This window comes from Culex quinquefasciatus, chromosome 1, assembly GCF_015732765.1.
Source record: "Culex quinquefasciatus strain JHB chromosome 1, VPISU_Cqui_1.0_pri_paternal, whole genome shotgun sequence".
Lineage (NCBI taxonomy): Eukaryota > Metazoa > Arthropoda > Insecta > Diptera > Culicidae > Culex > Culex quinquefasciatus.
Genome location: NC_051861.1, coordinates 117,697,113 through 117,724,775, shown reverse-complemented (window position 1 = coordinate 117,724,775; position 27,663 = coordinate 117,697,113). Strand labels below are relative to the sequence as shown.

Below are 27,663 nucleotides of genomic sequence, written 5' to 3'. Positions count from 1 at the left end.
CAATTGAAGACAACTGAAGACAATTGAAGACAAATGAAGGCAAATAAAGACGATTGCAGGCATTGCATGTCTGAAGGAATTTAAAGGCAGTTTATGTCAGTTGGAACAATTGAAGAAATTTGAAGACAATTGAAGACAACTCATTAAAATTGAAGACAATTGAAAATTGTCGATGTGAAAATTGAAAACTACTTTAAAAAATAGTTCAATTGAAGGCAACCAAAGGTAATTGAAGACAGTTTGAACATTTGAATATGAATAAAAATGATTGAATACTGATAAAATTAATGTGGATTGGAACAATGGCATTCAACATGATATTGAGATATTGAAACGACTAAAAAGTCAACTTTAAGACAGTTTTATACAGTATGATTTTGAGACAGTATGAATCTACTAAAAAGACAAATTCGAGACACTTTGAGACAACATGATATTGAGACAGTATAAGTCGACTTAAGATAAAAATTTGAGGCATTTGAGTCAAGAAAATTTGAGACAACATTATTTTCGAGACAATTTGAAAAAAATATGACATTGAGACAGTATGAGACGACTAAGACGACTGTTTTGAGATAATTTGAAACAAAATTATATTGAGACAATATGAGTCGTTAAGGTGACAGTTTTGAGACAATTTGAGACAAAATGATTTTGAGACCGTATGAATCGACTTAAAAAAATAGACTGAAAAAACAACTTTAAGACAAATTGCGACAACTAGATATTGAGACAGTATGAATTGGTTATGGAGACAATTTGAGACAGCATAATATTAAAATAGTATAAGTCGTCTAATTTGACAAATTGGAGGCATTTTGAGACAACATGATATTGAGACAGTATAAGTCAACTTTGAGACAATTTGAGGCAACATTTTATTTTAGACAATTTGAAAAATATGACATTGAGACAATTTGACAGCGACTAAAGTTTGAAACAACTTGAGACAACATGATATTGAGACAGTATGAGTCGACTAAGGAGACAACTTTGAGACAATTCGAAACAACATGATATTAAGACAGTATGAATCGACTAACACGACAGTTTTGAGACAATTTGACACAACATGATATTGAGACAATATGAGTCGATTAAGGTGACAGATAAATTGAGACAACATGGTGTTGAGACAGTATGAGTCGACTGAAACGACAGTTTTGAGACAATTTGAGACAACATGATATTGAGACAGTATGAGTCGACTAAGGAGACAGCTTTGAGCCAATTTGAAACAACATGATATTGAGACAATGTGAGATGACTAAAACGACAGTTTTGAGACAATTTGAGACAATATGATATTGAGAAAATATGAGTAGATTAAGGTGACAGTTTCGAGACAATTTGAGACAACATGATATTAATACAGTTTGAGTCGACTAAAGAGAAAAAAGGAGACTAGGAGACAACTTTGAGACAACTTGAGGCAACAAAATGTTAAGACAGTATGAATTGACTATAAAACAATTTTGGGACAATATGATACAGCAAGTTTTTTAAACAGTATGAGTCGAATAAGTTGACAATTTTTTTTAGACAATTTTAGACAATGCGATATTGAGATATAATTTGTCTACTGTGGTAAACTCATTGAGACAATTTGAAATAACGTGACAACTTTGAGACAATTGGAGACAGGACGGTTTGAGACAAAGTACACATAAGTAGAGACAATATGATATTGAGTCGGTTAAGAAGATTTTGAGACAATGCAGTAATTCTAAAGAATTATTAAATATTTTTGATAATTTTTCATCTTGTCTCAACTTTGAGACAATTGAGACAATTAGAAACAACTCGAGATCCTCGAAGACAACTTCACCCTCTGTTTCGGTTCACTCCAAGTAGGGTGAGGCCGGCACTCCTCACCCCGCGTAGAACACACCTCGGGGAGACCCTCGTCTCATCAAGATCTTGCGCAAAAAATAACCCGCAGAGCTCGCACTTGACAAAAGAAGTGGAGTTTCACGCTACCCTGCTTACCCGATAATTATCCAATTCACTTTTTTCCCTCAACCTGGCCGTCAAGATCGTCGTCACGGGGCCGAGACAATGGAATTATTTGGGAAACATCTCCGGCTCCACCTGTCGATAGAGATATCCCCCCCCCCTCCTTTAAGAAGGGGGGAGGGTAATTGTGGGCTCTTGCAGGGTCTCTCGGTAATTGGTTGAAGTCGACGTCGAAGGGCGCACAAGGCATTGTTGATTGATGGCGATGGTGATGTCGAGAAGTGATAAAAGTCGAGAAAGTGATGCTTTGAACGCACTTTTCTAAGGGGGTCTTGAGTGGATCAAGGGTGTTGGGAAAGGTTGGCAGTTGATGAATAACTAATATACTGATTTGCCGGGGTTTCATTTGAATATTGTGTGTGCCAAGAGGTCATTACACGACAACAATACGTTGGAACGTAACCAAATACGTGCGGATTTAAATTACTTTTCAAATCCGTCAATAAAAATGTAACGGTCAATTTGAATTATTGGAAATTCACCACGGCATTTTTGAATTCACCACAATTGGTTTAAACACGTTTTACTCATTGTTTAGTTCACTTGATCCTATTAAAATAGCCTCGAATGATTTGTGGTGAATTAAAAATTGCTGTGGTGAGTTTCTGAAACGTCAAGATGAAACAGTTTTTGTGCGAACTTCAAAGTAAAACAAACTGTCACGAGATAACAAACCGTCAATACCCCACCAAAAAATCTCCACCGTGACAAAGGTAGCTTTCAACGAGCTTGAATAACTTCCGGAGGGCGGAAGTGGACGCGATTTAATTTGCCTAACTAATTGCCGTGAAACGACATCCGAATATTTGCGGAGGAACGTGCAGGTCTCATAAAAACAAATTATAATCTTCAACTCAACTTTATTGCTGGGGTTTTCTCAGACACAATCACCACTCATTTTCACTTTTAAGGTGAGACCGTAGCAAAGATTTGTCGTTTCCGGTGGCTTTTGACAATTGTCTCTTCATTGTGGTGGAATTTTCTCCTAATAAAAATTAGGTGATGAATTGCAAACTTTATATTCGAGTTATGACATGGATGGAATTTCTACGCTTATGATTGTCGAAAGAAAATTATGTGAGCTATGATGTTATTTTAATATTGTTTTATTTTTATTATTTTCAGGTAATCTCGGAGTTTTGATTTCGTGAGAAGCAAATCGTTTGTTAGCATAATTTTGTGAGTATTTATTAAAATTTAGGCAAACAAAAGTAAATATTTGAATACTACTCAAAATATTTGGTACACAGAAAAAAAAAGTTGAATTTTGAAATGTTGAAAATTTGGTAGGTTGAATATTACCTCTTTATTTGTGTAATATTACATAAAAAATGAGTAAAAATGTGAACCTGATGAATATTCATCAAAAACTGATGAAAATTCATCATTTTCTGGGGTAAAATTTATCATTTATTTTGCCACAAATCTGTCACCATTTCCTGATGAATATTACCAACATTTTTTTTCTGTGTAGTGTACTACTGTCAAACGCTTGCAAGCGTTAGCTGTGGTGAGCGGTGGTGAATTCATATTTTGTCGTGGTGAATTCATGATTTCACTCAAATTGACGGTTAATTTGTTGATTTATTTTGCAGATATTTCATTTTCAGAATAACATTTCTAACAGAAAATAAATAAAAATGAAATCAACAAGTTCACCGAAACCTACCTCACCCAACGCCACAAAGTGTAAACAAACTTGCGAACTGCTGCAACTGAAAGTGAAAATAATCTCACTGCCAGGGGCTAAATCACGCCACCAGAGATTGCGTTCGATTGCGAACTCGCCGCCGTCGTCGTCGTCATTAAATTGATCCAGCTGATGATAAATATATGCAATAATGCAATTATGCTCGGGTCGATTTCTGTCCCCGCGAGCTCAACGAGAGCGGTGTGCGACATTAGCAGGAGCGTGTTTTGCTCTGTTATTAGGAGGAAGGATGCCGACTTGGTAACGCTTAGTGTGAAAGATAATTTAAAATAGAAAAAAAAAAGTTTTAAAAAATCACTTTATCTGTGAAAAAAATAAACATTTTAGAGGTTAATTTGAATTTTCATTCGGAAAGTACTTAACGGTGCACATCAACCAGATCTCCTTGCACTGAAATTTTTGTTACACACATTTTAGTATTTTGAAGAAAATTAAAACTATAAGCTCGACAATTTTGGAATAAGATTGATTTGATAACAACTTCCTTGGTTGCTGTGCACCCTTAAGTAAAATCTCTATTAGGTGCACCACTTTCAAGTTATGACAATTTTTGAAGTAATTTTTGATTTATTTTTCTTTCTCAAATTCCAAATTTCAAAAGATGGACGAGGATATATTTTGTGGAGTCCTTCCTTTTGACCAAATAGGCCATTTTGTGTCATTGGTTCACCCGTACAAGGTTCCATACAAAGATGGTACGAAAATATTCGAATATCTGCAACTTTGAAGGAGTTTTCTGATCAATTTGGTGTCTTCGGCAAAGTTTTTTTATGAGTATTATTCAGAAAAAGAAGGTACACGAAAAAACAAATTTGCCGACTTTTTGATTATTATTTTTTTACCAAAGTTCAGTTTCCAAAGTAAGTATTTTTTATTTATTTTTTTTGAGTTTTTTTATTGAGTTTTTTGGAACAAAGAGAAATCTAGGTCAAAAAAAAATTGTCCTCGGTGTTTAATGTAAAATCAAATTAACAATCGAAAAGTACATTTCAGATTTTTTAATAATGTGCACCGTTTTCAAGATAAAGCCTCTTCGAATGTAATTCTAATTCTCGATTTTCTTCTTTATCTTGAAAATGGTGCTCTGTCTCAAAAAACCTGAAAAGTACTTTTCGATTGTAAATTTTATTTTTCATTAAAAACAAATGTTTATTTTTATGTATCTTTCCTTATTCTAATTATTTGAAAAGGCATAGTGCAGAGAACTTTCTCAGCTGTTTGAATATATTTATTTCATAGATGGACGAGGATGAACACTTTTTATGTAATTCAAAAAAGTTTTTTTTAAACAAAATACTAATAAATATTTATAACTTGGAAACGGTGCGCCTCAATAAAAAAATCCTATAAGAACTCTTTGATTGGAAATTTAATTTTACATGTGCACATTTTTCGAGTGTTGTTTGAATACATTTCAAAAATCTATACTTAAATAAATAAAAGGCTGATGAGCAATTCCAGCTCAAATCAGGATTTTTTCTGGTACTTTTGTACCCGACCCTCTTCGATTTCAATGAAACTTTGTAGACATGTTATCCTAGGCCTAAATAAGCCATTTTTGTGTACATGAAGCCAATAGTACTCGAAAATAACAATTGAGGAGGGCGTAAGGTATCTAAATAATTTTGTATTTTGTAATTTAAAAATTACTGTATCTCGAAGCCGTTGCGTCGTATCAAAAAGTGGTCAAAGACAAACTTGTAGGAAACATTCTGAAAAAATACACTGAAACAAAAATACACGCCACATCTATGAGATTTTTTGATTTTTAAGTGTAAAACTTAAATTTAATGCTGATGTCACGATTTTTTTTCGTTCTAAATTTTTGAGGAAATAGCCTAAAATGTTACTAAAAGACTGACGAAAAATGCAGGATGGTATGTTTCTCCTACAAAATATAAAAATCATTTACTAAAACTGTTTTTTTGAAAAGTGGTCTAAGCGTCAAAATTTAAAAAACCAGTAGTGGGAATCGATTCTCCAGACAATTTTACATAAAAGTCTCCATATTGTCCTATGTCCAATCCTTGGGAAGATACAAACTTTTTTTGTGGTTTTTGGCAATTTCTATATGGGGACCATCCATAAACCACGTGGACACTTTAGGGGGTATGGCGATTGTCCACGCTCCATACAAAAAAGTTTTTTTTTGTATGGACAATTGTCCACGAAGGGGGGGTTCGAGATTCCCAAAAAAGTGTCCACGTGGTTTATGGATGGTCCCATGACAGACTTGATTTTTCAGTCTCGTAAATATTTTTACCGGAAAGCTCGTCCAATTTCCCATAAGTTTGTCTTTAACAGCTTTTAGATTTATATCGTTTTTATATTTACGTAAGCAAATTTACTATCCTGGTTTCTACCACACTGAAAAAAATATTCTATTTTCAGTTATTAGCAATGCAGTTAAGCTTAACAAGCCCTTACATCCAATTGAAATGCTGTCAATGGCAACATTATGGGAAATTGGACGAGCTTTCCGGTAAAAATATTTACGAGACTGAAAAACCAAGTCTGTCATATAGAAATTGCCAAAAACCACCAAAAAACCCATTTTTTCATTTTTATTTTTAAAACCGCTGTATCTTCCCAAGAATTGGACATAGGACAATGGTCAATATGGAGACTTTTATGTAAAATTGTCTGGGGAATCCATTCCCACTACCGGTTTTTTTGAAAATTTCGACGTTTAGACATCTTTTCAAAAAAATGATTTTTGTATTTTTTCAGGTGAGTTGCTCCATCCTGCATTTTTCATGAGTCTTTTTGTAACATCTTAGGCTATTTCCTCAAAAATTTTGAACGAAAAAAATCGTGACGTCACCTTTAAATTCAAGTTTTAGACTTAAAAATCAAAAAATCTCATATAAGTGGCGTGTATTTTTGTTTCAGTGTATTTTTTTCAGAAGGCTCGTCCAATTACCTACAAGTTTGTCTTTGACCACGCAACTGCTTCGAGATACAGTAATTTTTAAATTGCAAAATACTAAAATATTTAAATACCTTACACCCTTCTCAAATGTTGTTTTCGAGAACTATTGGCTCCATATACACAAAAATGGCTCATATAGGACTAGGATAACATGTATATAACGTTTCATTGAAATCGGAGAGGGTCGGGTACAAAAGTACCAAAAAAATTTCTGATTTGAGCTGGAATTGCTCTATAGTTACAAATGGGAAGTGGGCTTTTATGTCAGATTAAATGTGTAATTTTACCTCTGAAAAAGTATAATTTTACCACTGTGCTGATGTAATGTCAATTATTCAGTCTAAATTGAGGTAACATTACAACAGTAAAGAGATCATATTCAACCTTTCAAAAATTTCACCTTCCAATTTATTTATTTTTACTGTGTACACTTACGCTACTGTCATGAATTTGAAAAATATCAAGGAATTCATGAAAAATGCTTTTTTTAAACTATTTAACTCGTATTTAACTGATCTGCGTCCCAAAATAAAAATAAATGTGAATAGTTTTAAATGTGTTTATTAGATTGAAAATACATAAATAAGCATTGTATTCTGAAATATTTACAATCGATTCTATAAGTCACAGTATTTTTTTTTTGTAAAATTGTATGGTGTGAAAAGTGGTATTACACCAGAAAAGTTGTAAAATTACACATGTTCAGAGTTAAATTTACATTTTTTTCCCATATGTAGTATTACCATGATTTTTTGATTAAGAGTTGTTCTTCATGAAAAAAAAAATCAATTTTAGCCGATAATGTTTTTTAAAACTAAAATACTAATTAAAGTGCTAAAAAGTTCAAACTCACTGTTGAAAACTGTAGAAAACAAAGAAAAAAAGAAGTTGTGATAACTCTGGATTATAATTATAATTGCTTAAAGGTTGATGATGGTCATTTTAAAATTTTAACGTCAGCTAAAGTGCTCCAATTTCTACGGTAGATAAAGTTCGACTTGCCCATCTTTCACCATCTCCTTAGCAAATTCCAACTCGTCAAATCAGTCACAAAAACAAAATCAAAAACCATTTACAAGAGTCCCACATCGCTCATCGGAGTCCGGTTCTCATGAAAATTCATTCCACCAAGCCAACAACACACTCTGACCAATTCACCACTAATTGCACTGACTTCCCCCTGAGTCCCCTTCAATACTCGTTGAATTCGTTCCACGAGTGGACCCCCTGGCCAAACGACGAAACTGGAGCACCAGGCTCGTCAACCCTGGTACTTGGTATTCACATGGCACAGCACCGGATGGGGGGCACCCTAATTTGCCAATATCCCCTCTGAATCTGATCCATTATTCATCCGCGCGTGGGTCAATTTGTTCAATTTGTTTACTCAAACCTGTCAGCGGCCGAAGACGAACTCGTTTTTTCTTCTTTCGTTTGCTCTGGCTTTATCTTTTGATACACTAAAAGGGGGCACAGTTACAAAAAACGTATGATTTTGTTTTTTTAGCTTTATTAGGTTAAAAAAAACTTTAAAAAATAAGCTGTGGTGGATTTAAAATGAACGTTAAATTTTAATTGATTTATAACAAAAGTGATTTACGTCTATTTGTCTGTGATTAATTGAGTAAAAAAATATGTTTGACAAATAATCACAATTTTTCAGAAACATTTTTTTTCAGTGCATCACGCTGGTAGCATGCAAATTATTTCACCGAGGTTTAAACTTTAAACCTCCAATGCATAATTTGCAATTTCTCTCATAACCCATTTTGTGTCGTTATAACCCTCACTTTCCACATGCAACTGAAGCAAAACTTTGTGCTGTGGCCGCTTGGGGCCACACATATCTGTTGGGTCTTCTTTGGGAAGCCATTAGGCGAAGCTATGAAATGCGATAGCGTGGTTTGATATACCACTTTTGCAGAATGATTTTCGATTTCCTTAAGAAAGTTGAAATTTAGTTTTGAATACTTTGAAAATTTTTATTCTTGTGACAGAGTGGAAAAAAAATTTTTTTTGAAGAAAAATACACTTTTTCTGGATTTTCCAAAACAAAAAAACGATCAGAAAATCTGTTTTCAATACACTAAATTCAAACAAATCAAAAAAGCTTTAAAAAGCCAATGTTTGAAGACTCAGCAAATTTCATTTTGATGTTATAAAAATGTTTTTTCATAAAACAAATCAAAATGTATTTGAGCAGTTCATCACTAAACCCAGAAATGGATTTAAATTATATTTTTTTGTTTGGCTCAAACTTTGTGGAGGCCTTCCCAATCACCAAAGAAGCCATTTTGTGTCATTGCTTCACCCATACAAATCTCCATACAATTTTGGCAGCTGCTCATACAAAAATGGAACGTAAATATTCGAAACTCTGGAAAAAAAAACTTTTCAAGGATTTTTTTTGATTGATTTTAAGTCTTCGGCAAAGTTGTAGGTATTGATGAGGACTGTAGGTATTGACTACAGCCAATTTTTTTTTTGGTTTTTTTTTATTTTTTTCGTGTTTAGGAGGTTATTTTGGGCAACTTTCGTTCTACGAAAAACTTTACTTCTCTTGTTTTATGTTTTCTTGTTATATTTTTAGTATTTTAATTTGCATTTATCTTGTTTAGTTTATGTTTGTTTTTGAAAAGCCTTTTCTAAAATTACTTCATACTTCCTTTTACTTAAAATATAGTAAAAATGTTAGTAAAAAAACACAGCCAAAAATGAACTCTAAAACAATTACATTTTTAAAAACAATGGCAAAGTCACATAAAACAAGTCAAACTTCCAACCCTAAATTTTTGTAAAATTTTAAGAGTTCTTCTTTCCAATGCTTTTTTAAATATCAAAAATTAACTGAAAATGTATTTTTTTGCAATTCCGTCTTGAAACTTCCAACTTTTCCTGTCATTCTCGCGTGACGAAACAGCCTACTTTTATCTACTTAAAATAACAGAATCGAATAGAAACACATTTGAAAACAAATGAAATGGATGCTGAAAAGTTGAACTTTTCAGCACTAGTTTTGAAAAGTAATACTTTTCAACATTTTTTTGATTTAAACGATTTATTGACAAAATACATGAACATTCGACTTATAATTTCACTCAATGGGTGTTTTTCAGAAATGCAAAAAATGTTGTATGGAACTCGTTGCAAAACTTGATATTTTCAGCACTCTTCGTATTTATCCAACTCGGTGAACCTCGTTGGATAAATGTACGACTTGTGCTGAAAAAATCCTCTTTTTGCAACTTGTTGCATTTACTATTTTGCGATTTTTCATATCGACGCCCGTCGACGCGGGTTAGTTTCTAGATGGTTGAGATAAAATATGTACACGGAATTTTTTCTGCAATTTTTTAATTAACTTTTTATACAAAAAGTAAATTTCCTAAAAAATCGTATTTTTTATTTTAGGATTTTTTGTTTTCAATGAGCAGTTCTCTCAGATTTCGTTCATTCGATTTTTTTTTGTATTTTATAATCCGTCTGAAACTTTTTTAGTGCCTTCGGTATGCCCAAAGAAGCCATTTTGCATCATTAGTTTGTCCACATAATTTTCCATACAAATTTGGCGGCTGTCCATACAAAAATGATGCATGAAAATTAAAAAATCTGTATCTTTTGATGAAATTTTTTGATCGATTTGGTGTCTTCGGCAAATTTAAGGTATGGATACGGACTACACTGGAAAAAAATATACACGGTAAAAAAAAAATGGTGATTTTTTATTTAACTTTTTGTCAGCAAAACTTGATTTGCAAAAAAACACCATTTTATTTTTTTTATATGTTTTAGAGGACATCAAATGCCAACTTTTCAGAAATTTCCAGGTTGTGCAAAAAATCGTTGAGCGAGTTATGAATTTTTGAATCAATACTGATTTTATCAAAAAATCGAAATATTGGTCGAAAAAAATGTTCAACTTCATTTTTCGATGTTAAATCGAATTTGCAATCAAAAAGTACTTTAGTGAAATTTTGATACACTGCACCGTTTTCAAGTTAAATCCATTGTCAGGTGACTTTTTTGAAAATAGTCGCAGTTATTCATTTTTTTTAAATTAGTGCACATGTTTGTCCACCTTCGAAATTTTTTTTTTTTTTGAAGAGCTGAGAAAATTTTCTATATTTTGCTTTTTTGAACTTTGTGGATGCGACCCTTAGTTGCTGAGATATTGCCATGCAATTGTTGAAAAACAGCAAAATTGATGTTTTCTAAGTCTCACCCAAACAACCCACCATTTTTTAGTGTCGATATCTCAGCAACTAATGGTCCGATTTTCAATGTTAAAATATGAAACATTCGTAACTTTTCGAAAAAAAAATTTAAACCAAGACTTACATTTTTAAAGGGCGTAATATTGAATGTTTGGCTCTTTTAATATGTTAGTCTTAACTTGAACTTTTTTTAAATATTGTTTTCGAAAAGATCGAAAAATTTCACAAATATTTCATATTTTAACTTTGAAAATCGGACCATTAGTTGCTGAGATATCGACATTAAAAAATGATGGATTTTTTGAGTGAGACTTAGAAAACATAAATTTTCTTGTTTTTAAACACTTGCATGGCAATATCTCAGCAACTAAGGGTTGTATCAACAAAGTTCAAAAAAGAAAAATATAGAGAATTTTCTCAGCCTTACAAAAATATTTATTTCCAAAGTGTTGCCTACTTATTTAAAAAAAATGAATAACTGCGACAATTTTTATATCGAAAAATGAAGTTGAAAATTTTTAGCGACCAATATTTCGATTTTTTGAAAAAATCAGTGTTGATTAAAAAAATCATAACTCGCTCAAAGATTTTTTTTGCACAACCTGGTAATTTCTGAAAAGTTGGCATTTGATGTCCTCCAAAACATATCAAAACATAAAAAAATTAAAATAGTGTTTATTTTTGCAAATCAAATTTTGGTGACAAAAAGTTAAATAAAAAAATCAACAATTTTTTTAACAGTGTATCATTTTTTTCAGTGTGGTCCATATCCATACCTACAAACCTTTGCCGAAGACACCAAATCGATCACAAAAATCCATAAAAAGATACACATTTTTGAATTTTCACACATCATTTTTGTATGGACAGCTGAGAAATTTGTATGGAAAATTATATGGACAAACTAATGATGCAAAATGGCTTCTTTGGGCATACTGAAGGCACCAAAAAAGTTTCAGTCAGATTAAAAAAATACAAAAATTAAAATTGATTTTATGATGATTTATGATTTTTTTTTAAATTAAGATATTTGTAAGAAAATGAAATCCTGTTTTTTATATTTCATGACCTAATTTTTTTTATGTAAAATCGAATTTGCAATCGAAATGTGCTTTTCAAATTATTTGATTAAGTGCACCGTTTTCAAAATTTTGTTTTTTCTGAATAATTCCGGTTTTTCGAATTTTAAAAATAGTGTCCATGATTGTTCATTCCTGACTTTCGTACCTTTCGATTTTACATTTAAAAAATAGGGAAAAATATTTTAAGAACAAGATTTAATTTTTAACAAAAATCAATGGGTTTTCAAAAAAAAATATAACTCGTCGGCAACATTTTGGTCCATTATTCTGAATGGCTTAAAAGGTGTGTGGTTTAAAAACTAAAAATTACGGATTTTGGGAAATTTATCTTTGAAAAATCATTTTTTTCTGTTTACCTATTTTTTCTTTACAAACCTACAACTTTGCCAAAGACACCAAATCAATCAAAAAATTCATGACATGTTTTTTTTTAGATTTTTGAATATCTACGTACCATTTTTGTATGAACAGCTGCCAAAATTGTATGGAGAAATTGTATGGGTGAACCAATGACACAAATAGCTAATTTGGTTTGGTTTGGTGGTGAATTGCTCTAGGTATTGCCAAACTGGAATTTAAAATTGTGGAAGAAAACTATAATGTTATGCTATAACCGAATTGAATGCAGTTGAATTGAAAAATGTTTAAAACATTTCAAGAGTAAAATTCTTGGAAATCCTGACTTTTTGATAAAAAAAAACACAAAATTTCTAGCTTTTCCCCGGTTTTTTGAGGATTTTGGTTAACTATAATGTTCAGATATTTGTAAAAAAAAAACAGTCTCAATAAGTTAAATTTTTAATTGAATTTACCAGCATTTTGAAGGTACATAGGAAATACGAAAAAATAAACGAAGTGTTACTTTTGAACTCAGTTTCATTAACACTGAAGTATAATAAAGAAGCTTAATTGGAATTTAATTAAATTTTAGGTGTTTTCAAATAAAATTTGAAAAAAAATAACCTCCTTATCTGGATGCTCTCAAAACTCATTGACTATCCCAACAATTTCTACACAATTCGAAGCTTGCGGCCGGCACTAATCACCGTTGAAAACCACGTGTCCATTCATTGTATTACCACCGAGTGTCACAAGACTGCACACACCGATCTAACACATCCGTTTACAACTTTTTATCTCTTTCTTCTTTCTCTTCTCTCTTTCCATTTCCTCCACCCTGTGCGCGCGCAGATTCATCGACTCAACAAAATTGAAGGATGCGGTTGACTAGGTTATTTTATACAACGTTACTAATCGGCATATTACAGGTGAGTGGTGTCATTTCTTTCAATTTCCGTCTGACAATGTTTTGACACGTGTGGCAAACCGCCATCCGATGCGCTTTCTTGCCGCCGTCAAAAGGGCTTTTTTACAATTTATGCAAAACAACAAAACGGTGCGATTTTACACATGTTTCGTTTTCCCATAAAAAAAAAACACGACTTGTCAACAAACGGCTACGCGACACGCAATTCCACCATTACTGTTTTGACACATGACGCTGCCATAATGGCGGCCAACGGCGTACGGCTGTCACACGAGCCGTCATCACCGTGTTTGCGTGCCAGCGGCTTGGTTCGCGATGTTGACAGTCGTGTGTAACGGCCCCGTTCGAAATCGATTAACAGAGCCCACACACACGCCACAGCACGACATATTGAGATCGAAGCGGTACAAATTGGTCCGTTGTCGTCGCGACGTCTGGCTTGAGGGGGAGAAATATTATGGCAAATGTGTGTGTATGTTCATGCCGAGAGGGAATTAAATAGTCATTAGCGGAAGAAAAGGCAACGCGGTTGGTCGGGGGTGCGGTTTCGTTCCGAGGATCACGGATTGGTAATGGTAGAGAAATGATACGCAAATGGAGCTGTCGAAAGTATTTGGATGCTTGATTGAGTCATCAAAGTAGATTAGTTTGTTGAAATTTTCCTTTTCAAGGAAAATTATTTAGTTTTGTTTTTTTGTCATTGTCTAGGCAACTAATATTGTAAATACAAGAATAAAACCCAAAAAAAAAATTAAAACTTCATGAAAATTATTCACCTGTTGAATACGGGCCTAACTCTGGTCCGTACTTTTGTTTTCTTCTTTAGTCGAGCGCGGTTTAGTTACCCTCCAACTTCCCACCCTCCAGATATTTTAAACGGATCTTTACCCTCCACCCTCCATATTTTCAAGCAACTTTTTCAAAACGGCGTATGTGTTATTCGATTTAATACATACAACTTTTTAAAAAGATACTCTCAGGCAAAAAGTATTTTAGAGAGCTCTCCGTAGAATTCACTCAATCAATTCTAGAGAAATCTCTGCAACAACACCACCACCAACCGCCCTGTTCCGCTATCGATGGCTAAGTTATGTTTCAAGCAGCACCACTACCCACACTAGTAATGTTACATCAGCGATGGATAAATTAAAGTTTTTAATCAATGGGCTTTTGGGAGCGATTTAGATTAATAATTTGCATAATTTACCGTTTTTACTTTCAAACCAACAATTAATTAACAGATTAATCAAATTTCGCTTTTCAACGAATGAATCATTCCTTTCTAAGATTTGTATTCATTTCAATCATTTTGAGCATTTCAATAGTTTGAAGTATGTTAAGTTGATTTTAAATATTACGAGTAATTTTTATATTTAAGGTATTTCAGGTATACGAGTGTACTAAGTTTTTGAAGGTTTTTAAAGATTTCACGTAATTCAAGTTTTATGCAGTTTTCATGGATTTTAAGTATAATAAGTATTTCCAGCATTTCAAGTATTATAAGTACCGCAGTCAGGGGTGAGATTGGTTCATACAAAAATGCAGAAATTTGTATGACCCAATCTCACCCCCTCATGATGCATCAAGTATTTCAAGGGTTTAAAGAATTTCAAGTATTCATTTTTTTCTAAGCATTTCAAGTAAATAAATCAAATTTTCAAGTATTTCTTGAACCCAAGCATTTCAACATTTGTAACTATTTCAAGGATTTCAAGTATTTCAAATTGATTTTTAATATTTGTAGTATTTCAAGTAGTTGAAGTAATTATTTCAAGTATCTTTTTCATTTATTTTAATTTCATAAAGAATTTAAAATATTTCCTGTACTTCAAGTATTTTGTGTTTTTCAAGCATTTCTAGTAATTCAAATAAGTCATGTATTTCAAGTAATTCAGTTAATGTTAATATTTTAATTTTTCTATAATTTAATTCATTTTTTTTAGATTTAATCGTCCTTTACTAAGTTTTATCATGAAATATCTTTATAAACGTTTCAGGAGTTATTGAAAATCATTTTTTTTTTAGAGGATTTAATAAATTTTCAGTGACATGATTTTTTTTTTATTTTATACATGTATGTAACCCTCGATGTACACATCCAAATTTAAAATATTTCTAGTAGTTCAAGCATTTCACGTAATTCTATTATATTATGTTTTTAAAGTTATTCATTTTCAAGTGATTCCAGTTTTGAAAATATTTGGAGTGTATCAAATATTTCGATCAAATAAATCGATGGGTCTCGTGGCGCAGGGGTAGCGGCTTCGGCTGCCGATCCCGATGATGCTATGAGACGCGGGTTCGATTCCCGCCTTATCCACTGAGCTTCTATCGGATGGTGAAGTAAAACGTCGGTCCCGGTTTCTCCTGTCTCGTCAGAGGCGCTGGAGCAGAAATCCCACGTTAGAGGAAGGCCATGCCCCGGGGGGCGTAGTGCCAATAGTTTCGTTTTTTTTTTCAAATATTTTTATCATCTTAACACTTTTTAATTTTTCAAGCACTTCAATCATGTTCATTCATATCATGTTTTTTTATTTATTTTTTTTAAGAATTTCAATAATTTAAGATTTTTAAGGTATTTCAAGTACCAAGTACATGAATACTTAAATTATTTGAGCAAAAATTTTACAAAATACCAGTTTTTAAGTGTTTCTAAATAAATAAAATAACTGATTTAAATTAATTTCCTTTTTTGAATAATATTTTAAAAACCGTATAAAAGCATCATATTTTAAGGAGTTTATGTAAACCGAAAAGTGATAATAATGATTGAAATTCATCTGAATATACAAAAGAAATCTTGGAACAATAGAAATTTGTCGATGTTTTCAAATATGTGAAATTCTTCAAACTTTAATAACATAAAACAGTTAACAGTTTAAAATTTAAAAAATGTTCTTATGAAGTGAAAATCATTCTAAAACCCGAATAAAATGGTACTTGAAATACATAAACTATTTATTGTACTTTCAATATTTACAATATTTTCAAAGATTACTTGAACAGTTGGAATATTTTTTTAGCTTGGAATACATGATAAAATATTTAAACAGGAAGTATTTGACGTGTCAACAATTCTTAAAATACTTCAACAACATTTAAAACATTCGAAATCACTAACATATTTTTAAAACACTGAAACACGTAAAAAATTCAAGCTTCATATGATCAAAATACTCGGCAAACCTAAAATGCTCAATATCATAACAAAAAAAAAAAAAAACAAAGCAGAAAGACTTTAAATAATAGAAACTTGAAAATTTAATATACTTGGAATCTTTGAAATAATTGAAATACATGAAAAATAAAAGTAATCGAAAAAGTCCTTGAAAATGATAAAATGCTTGAATGACTTAAACAACTTGAATTAATTACATGAATCACATGAATTACTTAAAGTAAAAGAAATACTTCAAGGTCTTGAAAAAACAAAATACTCGAATTAATTCAAAAAACAAAATACTCGAATTAATTGAATAACTTGAAATACATTTAATATTGGAAAAACTTGAAATTCCTGAAATACACGAAAACACGAAATTCTTCAATTACAAGAAATTTGAAGTATTTGAATTACTAGAAATGTTTGATACTTGTTATACTTCTATAGTTTTTAAAGGTCCAATTACCAAAATTTTGCTGTGTTTTTGAATACTACTAACTAAATGCGGTTTCAGAAACACCAAAAAACAAAAAAAAAACAAACATGTGTTTACTGGACTTGAAAAAACCCCAGACTTGAAGTACTTGAAATTCTTCATATACTTGAAACACTCGAAATACTCGAAATACTTATAATACTACAAGTTTTTGAAATATCTAAGATCAATCTGAAATACTATTGATTCTTGAAACACTTTCGGTTCTCGCAATACTTTAAATCCTTGAAATCCTACTTCGAAAACTTGGAAAAATTTAAATACTTAAAGTACTTATGAGACTTAAAACCCAATACTCCAAAACTTGAAATGCTTGATGTACCGTCATCAGGGGTGACATTGGGTCAGACAAACATTTCGAAATTTGTATGATGCAATCTCACCCCCAGACCCAATGTCACCCATGATGACGGTACTTATAACACTCTTGAAATATTTAAAATCGATTTAAAATGTTTGAAGAATTTGAAAACATGAAGTATTTGAAATACTTAAAACATATTTATTTACTTCTATTGTTTCTTTAAAGGTTCAATTTTGCTACCTCTGACTCAATGCGGTTTCAGATACACCAAAGTGACAAAATTTTGTTCATTTGACTGTAAAAAACTACAAACATGAAGTACTTGAAATCCTTCAAGTTCATGAAATCCTTGTAATTCTTCAAATACATGAAAATTGCTTGAAACACTCAAAATACATAAAAGACCGAATTCTTGAAATATTTAAGATCAATTTAGAATACTTTAAATCATAGAAAATGAAATACATGAAATAATTGAACTACTTCAAAACTCGAAATTTATTAAATACATGAAATCCTTGAAATATCTGAAAACATGAAGTATATACAAGTATATACAAGAAGTATTTAGTTTTTTTGAAGGTCCATACCAATATTTTGTCGGTCTCGTGGCGCAGGGGTAGCGGCTTCGGCTGCCGATCCCGATGATGCTATGAGACGCGGGTTCGATTCCCGCCTTATCCACTGAGCTTCTATCGGATGGTGAAGTAAAACGTCGGTCCCGGTTTCTCCTGTCTCGTCAGAGGCGCTGGAGCAGAAATCCCACGTTAGAGGAATGCCATGCCCCGGGGGGCGTAGTGCCAATAGTTTCGTTTTACCAATATTTTGCCTGTGTTTTGAATACCGCTAACTCATTGCGGTTTCAGAAACACAAAGAACAACAACAAAAAAAAACTAAATTTTGCTTACTGGACTTGAAAAAAACCCCAGACCCCTTCAAGTACTTAAAACCCTTCATATAATTGAAACTTGCCTAAACACTTGAAATACTACGAAATACTAAATTACTACAAATTCTTGAAATATCTAAGATCTATTTGAAATACTATACATTCTTGAAATACATTCAGTTCTTGCTCAATACTTTAAATCCTTAAAATTATACAAACACTTGATATACTTGAATACCTACTTCGAAAATTTGGAAAAATTGAAATACTTCAATTACTTATAATGAAAACTTGAAATACTTGAAATTCTTGAAATGTTTGAAAATCTAAATTCTTAAAATATTTAAAATCATTTTGAATTATTTGAAGGAATTAAAAATAATTGAAAAAATATATTATGAGTAATTAAATAACTTGAATTGCATGAAATACTAAGATACTAGTATACAAAGTATTTAATAAACATGAATTAATAGAAACATTTGATATTTTTATTTACTTCTACTGTTTTTATAAATGTCCAATTTTGATTTTTTGGCTTTAGAGTGTTTTTGACGCAATGTGGTTTCAGAAGCACAAAAAAAAATTTGTTCATTCGACTTAAAAAAAACTCCAAACATGAATCTTGTTTGAAACACTCAAAATAAATAAAAAAAACTACAAATTCTTGAAATATTTAAGATCAATCTGAAATACTTTAAATCCTAGAAAATCTTGAAATACTTGAAATAGGTACTTAAATACATGAAATACTTTGAAAACTTGAAATACTTGCAATGCTTAAAATCCACAACATAATTTACATACTTGAAGCTCTTGAAACACATGATGTTCTTATTACACTTTAAATCCTTGAAAAAATTAAAATCAATTTGAAATAATTGAAACAATTTAAAAAATAGAGTATTTAAATTATTTGAAAAACTAAAACTAATTGGATAAACAATATTTGAATAACTTAGAATACATGATATACATACAATATTTGAAATACTTGAAGCACTTTAAATCCTTGAAAACTTTAAAAACTTGATACACTCGTATACCTGAAATACCTTAAATATAAAAATTACTCGTAATATTTAAAATCAACTTAACATACTTCAAACTATTGAAATGCTCAAAATGATTGAAATGAATAAAAATCTTAGAAAGGAATGATTTATTCGTTGAAAAGCGAAATTTGATTAATCTGTTAATTAATTGTTGGTTTGAAAGTAAAAACGGTAAATTATGCAAATTATTAATCTAAATCGCTCCCAAAAGCCCATTGATTAAAAACTTTAATTTATCCATCGCTGATGTAACATTACTAGTGTGGGTAGTGGTGCTGCTTGAAACATAACTTAGCCATCGATAGCGGAACAGGGCGGTTGGTGGTGGTGTTGTTGCAGAGATTTCTCTAGAATTGATTGAGTGAATTCTACGGAGAGCTCTCTAAAATACTTTTTGCCTGAGAGTATCTTTTTAAAAAGTTGTATGTATTAAATCGAATAACACATACGCCGTTTTGAAAAAGTTGCTTGAAAATATGGAGGGTGGAGGGTAAAGATACGTTTAAAATATCTGGAGGGTGGGAAGCAGCGTTGCCACATGTACAGATTTGTCTGTCATGGTACAGATTTTCAGCAAAGATCTGAGTACAGAATCTGTACGTACAGATGACAGATATTTGGGTCACCGTACAGATTTGTACAGATTTTCAGATAAAACAGATTCTTACTCAAAATGATATTATTGAATAGTTAAGTTATTGCAATTATCTCAATATTTAAGAACTTTTCATTGATTAAATCTAGTTTAACTTTTGAAATATTTAGAATTGGATCATGCTTATATTTTTTAACAATCTTAGATCCAGTTATGCTAGAATATATTGAACTAGCAATCTCTCTCAATACTAACCCTTCCACTAACATTTACACACAAGATCCTCTGTAGTTACTCTTAGGTTTAAGAGAACTGTATTTACAAAAGCCGACTCATTGCTAACCAGGTTTCAGTACCGACAAGCACCTAATAAACATAATGCATTTCGTTCTAATATAGTTATAACCAAGGTTATAACATAATTTCCAGCATTTCCCATTCTTCTCAAAAATGATTTTGAAATGAAGGAGAACACAGGTGGGTAATTCTCTACCAACTCACACGAAATCGGGAAAAGTTGCCCCGACCCCTCTTCGATTTGCGTGAAACTTTGCCCTAAGGGGTAACTTTTGTCCCTGATCACGAATCCGAGGTCCGTTTTTTGATATCTCGTGACGGAGGGGCGGTACGACCCCTTCCATTTTTGAACATGCGAAAAAAGAGGTGTTTTTCAATAATTTGCAGCCTGAAACGGTGATGAGATAGAAATTTGGCATCAAAGGGACTTTTATGTAAAATTAGACGCCCGATTTGATGACGTACTCAGAATTCCGAAAAAACGTATTTTTCATCGAAAAAAACAATAAAAAAGTTTTAAAAATTCTCCCATTTTCCGTTACTCGACTGTAAAAAATTTTGGAACATGTCATTTTATGGGAAATTTAATGTACTTTTCGAATCTACATTGTCCCAGAAGGGTCATTTTTTCATTTAGAACAAAATTTTTCATTTTAAAATTTCGTGTTTTTTCTAACTTTGCAGGGTTATTTTTTAGAGTATAACAATGTTCTACAAAGTTGTAGAGCAGACAATTACAAAAATTTTGATATATAGACATAAGGGGTTTGCTTATAAACATTACGAGTTATCGCGATTTTACGAAAAAAAGTTTTGAAAAAGTTACTTTTTGCGTTTCTCTTTGTTTCGTCGTCCGTGTCTGTCGCGGGTGACCATGAACGGCCATGATCGATGACGACCAACTTTTTAAAACTTTTTTCGTAAAATCGTGATAACTTGTGATGTTTATAAGCAAACCCTTATGTATATATATCAAAATTTTTGTAATTGTCTGCTCTACAACTTTGTAGTTGTTACACTCTAAAAATAACCCTGCAAAGTTAGAAAAACACGAAATTTTAAAATGAAAAATTTTGTTCTAAATGAAAAATGACCCTTCTGGGACAATGTAGATTCGAAAAGTACATTAAATTTCCCATAAAATGACATGTTCCAAAATACAGTCGTGTAACGGAAAATGAGAATTTTAAAACTTTTTATTGTTTTTTCGATGAAAATACGTTTTTTCGGAATTCTGAGTACGTCATCAAATCGTAATTACATACAAATTTCATCTCATCACCGTTTCAGGCTGCAAATTATTGAAAAACTCTTTTTCGCATGTGCAAAAAAATGTAGAGACGCAACCTCGGATTCATGATCAGGGACAAAAGTTACCCCTTAGGACAAAGTTTCACGCAAATCGAAGAGGGGTCGGGGCAACTGCTGTGTGAGTTGGTTAGGTAAAATAAAATCTTAAATACTTCAAAATAAAAGTTGTGGTGAATCCAACTGAAAATAATGAGGCATAAAGTTTATTGTATTTATTTATTAATTTGAATATATTTTTAAATAATATGAAAAAAATGATTTTTTTCATATCCATAATCTTGCTTATTGCATTTAACGCATTTGCTGCAAAAAAAAAAGTTTGATAATAAATATTATCTTTCAAGTATTCCATACTTTATATGCAAAAAATCAAACCATCCACATTAACGACCCCCGGGTCTTTTGTGGTCTCTATTGCAAGTTTCTGCTCGAACCTAGGAGTCCGAAGGCTTGAATGGGGAGGGCACCCAAACCTCTTTACTCCAAGGAACCTTCCACCCCAGTGTTTGAACTGACGACCTTCGGATTGTGAGTCCAACCGCCGCCAGCGATTCCACCGGAGTAGGCTTGGTTTGGTGTGTTGTTTGTACTTATGGCATGGAAACGACTCCTACACCTGGAATGACTTAACGGCCTAACAACCAAGGCCGGGACCGACATTTTACTTCCTCATCCGATGGAAGGTTGCAGCAGATGGGAATCGAACCCAGAATCATCCGCTTACAAAGCGGACAGCGTAACCATTCGGCCACGCACTGCCACAACTTTATATGCACTAAATTTGAAAAATATTTACAACCGCCTTGTAGTTGCCTGAATATTGACAAATGTAATCCTCGTTATTCAAAACATTATTATTTGTTTCTTGAAAGGTAACGTCATTATGTCACATTAAACCATTTAATAAATAAAATCTGGCTAAAGTAAATTTTATTGAAAGTTTTCGATAAACTATGTTTTGTACCTTCAACTGGGTCGATCGGGATTGCAGTCTGAATATTATGGATATGGATAACAGTCTAACATGAATTCTTAAATTCTTAAATTCTTAAATTCTTAAATTCTTAAATTCTTAAATTCTTAAATTCTTAAATTCTTAAATTCTTAAATTCTTAAATTCTTAAATTCTTAAATTCTTAAATTCTTAAATTCTTAAATTCTTAGATTCTGAAATTCTGAAATTCTGAAATTCTGAAATTCTGAAATTCTGAAATTCTTAAATTCTTAAATTCTTAAATTCTTAATTCTTAAATTCTTAAATTCTTAAATTCTTAAATTCTAAATTCTAAAATTCTTAAATTCTTAAATTCTTAAATTCTTAAATTCTTAAATTCTTAAATTCTTAAATTCTGAAAAATTCTGAAATTCTGAAATTCTTAAATTCTTAAATTCTTAAATTCTTAAATTCTTAAATTCTTAATTCTTAATTCTTAAATTCTTAAATTCTTAAATTCTTAATTCTTAAATTTTAAATTCTTAAATTCTTAATTCTTAAATTCTAAATTCTTAAATTCTAAATTCTTAAATTCTTAAATTCTTAAATTCTTAAATTCTTGATTCTGAAATTCTTGAAATTCTTGAAATTCTTAAATTCTGAAATTCTTAAATTCTTAAATTCTTAAATTCTTAAATTCTTAAATTTTAATTCTTAAATTCTTAAATTCTTAAATTAAATTTAAATTCTTAAATTCTTAAATTCTTAAATTCTTAAATTCTTAAATTCTTGAATTCTTGAATTCTGAAATTCTGAATTCTTGAAATTCTTAAAATTCTTAAATTCTTAAATTCTTAAATTCTTAAATTCTTAAATTCTTAAATTCTTAAATTCTTAATTCTTAATTCTTAAATTCTTAAATTCTTAAATTCTTAAATTCAAATTCTTAAATTCTTAAATTCTTAATTCTTAAATTCTAAAATTCTTAAATTCTAAATTCTTAAATTCTTAATTCTTAAATTCTTAAATTCTTAAATTCTTAAATTCTTAAATTCTTAAATTCTTAAATTTTAAATTCTTAAATTCTTAATTCTTAAATTCTTAAATTCTTAAATTCTTAAATTCTTAAATTCTTAAATTCTAAAATTCTAAATTCTAAATTTAAATTCTTAAATTCTTAAATTCTTAAATTCTTGAATTTGAAATTCTGAAATTCTGAAATTCTTAAAATTCTTAAATTCTTAAATTTAAATTCTTAAATTCTTAAATTCTTAAATTCTAAATTCTTAAATTCTTAAATTCTTAAATTTAAATTCTTAAATTCTTAATTCTTAAATTCTTAAATTCTTAAATTCTTAATTCTTAAATTCTTAAATTCTTAAATTCTTAAATTCTTAAATTCTTAAATTCTTAAATTTAAATTTAATTCTTAAATTCTTAAATTCTTAAATTTTTAAATTTAAATTAAATTCTTAATTCTTAAATTCTTAAATTCTTAAATTCTAAATTCAAATTTTTAAATTCTTAAATTCTTAAATTCTTAAATTCTTAAATTTAATTCTTAAATTCTAAATTTTTAAATTCTTAATTCTTAAATTCTTAATTCTTAAATTCTTAAATTCTTAAATTCTTAAATTCTTAAATTCTTAAATTCTTAAATTCTTAAATTCTTAAATTCTTAAATTCTTAAATTCTTAAATTCTTAAATTCTTAAATTCTTAAATTCTTAAATTCTTAATTCTTTAAATTCTTAAATTCTTAAATTCTTAAATTCATAATTATTTAAATTCTTAAATTCTTAAATTCTTAAATTCTTAAATTCTTAAATTCTTAAATTCTTAAATTCTTAAATTCTTTAAATTTTAAATTCTTAAATTCTTAAATTTTAAATTCTTAAATTCTTAAATTCTTAAATTCTTAAATTCTTAAATTTAAATTCTTAAATTCTTAAATTCTTAAATTCTTTAATTCTTTAATTCTTTAATTCTTTAATTCTTTAATTCTTTAATTCTTTAATTCTTTAATTCTTTAATTCTTTAATTCTTTAATTCTTCAATTCTTTTATTCTTTAATTCTTAATTTTTAAATTTTTTAATTTTTTAATCTTTAATTCTGTAATTCTTAAATTCCTAAATTCTTTGATATTTTTAAATTTTTAATCTGAAGGATTTTGAATTTTGGAATTATTAAATTATATATTTTTATTTTATTAATTTTTAATTATTAGAATTTTTAAGCTTTGAATTTGTTATTTTTAAATTTTGTTTTGTATACATGTTTCTTTTAATTTTTTAATCGCAGAATTTTTATTTCTCAATTTTGAAATGTTGTTTTTAATATTTGTATTTTTGAATTTGTGCGTTTATGGATTTTCTCTTTGGTTTACTTCTTTTCAAGCAAAATACAAAATCCTTCCTTTTAATTTCAAGATTCTGCTTTTGAGATTCGGCATCATAAGGCACTTTGGAATTTTCAATATTATAATATCGATTACAAAGAAAGCGAAGAAACGTCTTTCCTTGACCGTTTCTTGGGCGTTTTTTTATATGGAGTTTTGCGTTCCTTCCGAGCTGCATATCAGCATTTAGTATTGTCATAAGATTGTTCAAAATGCATGTTAAAAAAAAGTTTTTTACAAAAAATATACCGTACAGATAATGGTACAGATATTCGCTATGCTTGGTGCAGATAAGACAGATTTTTGGACCCTCTGATACAGATGAGCATGTGGCAACACTGGTGGGAAGTTGGAGGGTAACTAAACCGCGCTCTTTAGTCGATTGTTCAATCTCGTGTCGTCGTAGTAAGCCTCGAATACTGCAGCTGATCTCAAAGTAAAGGTCTTTTCTAATCGTCAGAGCAGCTTGCTGTGTTGCTGTAAAGAGAGCCGACAAAACGTGTTACTTTATCTTGTCATCATGTGACCAACTGGTCTCTTTTATTTGGTAGAGAATACTCTAAAGAGTTCTTTGATTAATTAATTAAAAAAGAGCCTTAGGGCAAATACATTGAAATAATTTCAGCAACTTTCCTCTCCGTCCTCTCCCTAAAATAGTTTAAACGAAAATTAACTGACCTAAACAGGACCTAATAAAACTAATTTTATGAAAAAAAAGTTCGAGAAAACACAATTTGAATTCTGAAACGGAATTCAACTCGAATGCGAATTCCGTTGCAAACGCGACAACCTGTACGAACACCGGTTGTTTATTTTGAAACGGAATTCGTATACGATTCCCATTGATTTCCGTTTCAGAATTTGAATTGAGTTGACTAGGCAACGATGCCTTTAGCGCGCACTTCACACACGCGTCTGTGCTGGGTAAGCTGTCAAACTGAACTGTGGCCTACTGAGCTCAGTCAGTACTACTGACTGCTGCTGCTGCTCTCTGAGCAATGGTCTCTTCCCATCGCTAGAGCAGCTTGCTGGGCTACTCTAAAGAGGGTCGGCAAAACCATTAATCTTTGTATATGTCATCATATGACCAAAGGTCGCGTTTTTTGGCAGAGAAAACTGATACAGTTCTCTGATATTCAATTGTCAAAAGAAATCGAAATGAAGCTAAAACACTTCCCGCAATATCAACTACTCATAAATATTCGGTAGTAGGAGGGAGGGTACGAGATCTTCTGCACCCCCCCCCCCCTCCCGATTAGAACAATTTCCCTGGCAATTTAGCGGGGGGATGGCAACCCTATTCCGACCAAAGCAAACTGACAACAGTCGACATTAGCACGGTTGTCAAATGAGAGCCCACAACAAAAGCAATAGCTGTCAAATGGTAGCCCATAACAAATCATTGTTTGGGTTTTTGATTTTCAAATTTTTCACAATTTAAACGATAAATGCCAGAAAAGAACACGTGAATTGTGTTGCTGATGGCAAATTCTATCATATTCTTGTAGATTCCATCCCAATATTGGCTGAAAATTCATATCGAAAAAAGTGATTTTTCTGTTTACCTTTTTTTGCTTTTTTTCTTTTGGTCGACAAAACAGTGCGCCCGTACACTCAGAATCGGCATTACACATTTTCCAGTTTGCTTTTACACATTTGCATGGGACTTTTGAGTTCAACACACATCGTGTAACCATAGTAATATGTATAAGACTAATTGACAGTGTTTGTTTTCTGAACTTCCAAGATGGCGTCTTCTTCGCTACCCCCTGCAATTTAGGCTGCCCTCCATGTGTCCTCCAAATCCCTCCCCCCCATACACAGTCAGAAATCGGCCCCACTGCTCAACACCATTGCAATGCATTGCTTGGGCGCCACCGAGGCCGACTGGGAGCGAACCCAGGCCGACTGAGTGAGAGGCAACCACGCTTACCACTACACCACCGATCCCGACCCCGTGAAATAAATGTAATTTATATTGATGGATCGAAATTCGAAAGTATTGATCAACATCACCAATTTATATATTAATTTTTTTTAAATGCTATGAGCAATTCTTCACCAAACCCGGAAATGGATTTTAGGTACTTATATAATTTTTGATTTGGCTCAAACTTTGTGGGGGCCTTCCCTATAACCAAAGAAGTAATTTTGTGTCATAGGTTTACCCATAAAAGCCGCCATGCAATTTTGGTAGCTGGTCATACAAAAATGGTACGTAAATATCAGAAAATCTGTAACTTTTCAAGGAATTTTTTGGCGTTTTTTGTTTATTTGGTTCGGCAAAGTTGTAGGCATCGATGAGGACCATTCAGAAAAATAGGTACAAGGAAAAAAATGTGATTTCTCAATTGACTTTTTTTCACAAAAAATCAATTTCCCAAAATCTGCATTTTTTTAATTTTTTTTTATGTGTTTAGGGACAAAATCCCGCATTCTTTAAGCCATTCAGAAGTATTGACCTTTGTCGACGAGTAAGATTTTTTGAAAATAGCAATTTTTGTAAAACATTGGAATATCGTACTTAAAATTTTTAGATCTCATTTTACATGTAAAATCGAATTTGCAATCGAAGAGTACTTTACAATTTTTTTGATTAAATGCATAGTTTTCAAAATGTAGCATTTCAAAGTTAAATTATGTCCATAAAATTACGGTTTTTTCCTGAAAAAAAAAACCGAAAAGTTCAAAAAATTTCATAAAATTTTGTCTAAGAAACATAGAAGATTGATTGAACCACTGCACAGTGGTCCAAAACGCAAAATTAAGCGGAAAATGGATTTTCCGAAAAATTGTGAAGTTTTGGAGCTTTGGTGTCTCGTTGCAAATGGATAGGGGCAACTTTTGGTTTGGTTGAAAATTAGGGTGGATCACTATTAGGGTAATTTTGAAAATCTAACTTTTTAGGAATATTTTTGGGATTTTTTTTGTTTTCTAAAAAGTTGTTGGGCTTGCCAATCCAAGCAACTTTGTCGAAGATACCAAAATTTTATCTCGT

At 31.1% G+C, this 27,663-nt stretch overlaps 1 protein-coding gene across 2 annotated transcripts in view; it reads left to right on the top strand.

The window, feature by feature from the left end:
- The window catches only part of LOC6052430, a 101,386-nt gene that overhangs the window by 21,453 nt on the left and 52,270 nt on the right, over nucleotides 1-27,663 (top strand). Inside the window, exons 1-2 of one of the 2 annotated variants that reach the window (XM_038248171.1) lie at nucleotides 3,176-3,195; nucleotides 13,147-13,223. In XM_038248171.1, coding sequence (XP_038104099.1) covers nucleotides 13,173-13,223 — 51 coding nt within the window. In that variant the 5' untranslated portion in view covers nucleotides 3,176-3,195; nucleotides 13,147-13,172. Of the gene's footprint in view, nucleotides 1-3,175; nucleotides 3,196-13,146; nucleotides 13,224-27,663 lie in introns of those variants that run through there. The other variant, XM_038248169.1, reaches the window with a different exon arrangement.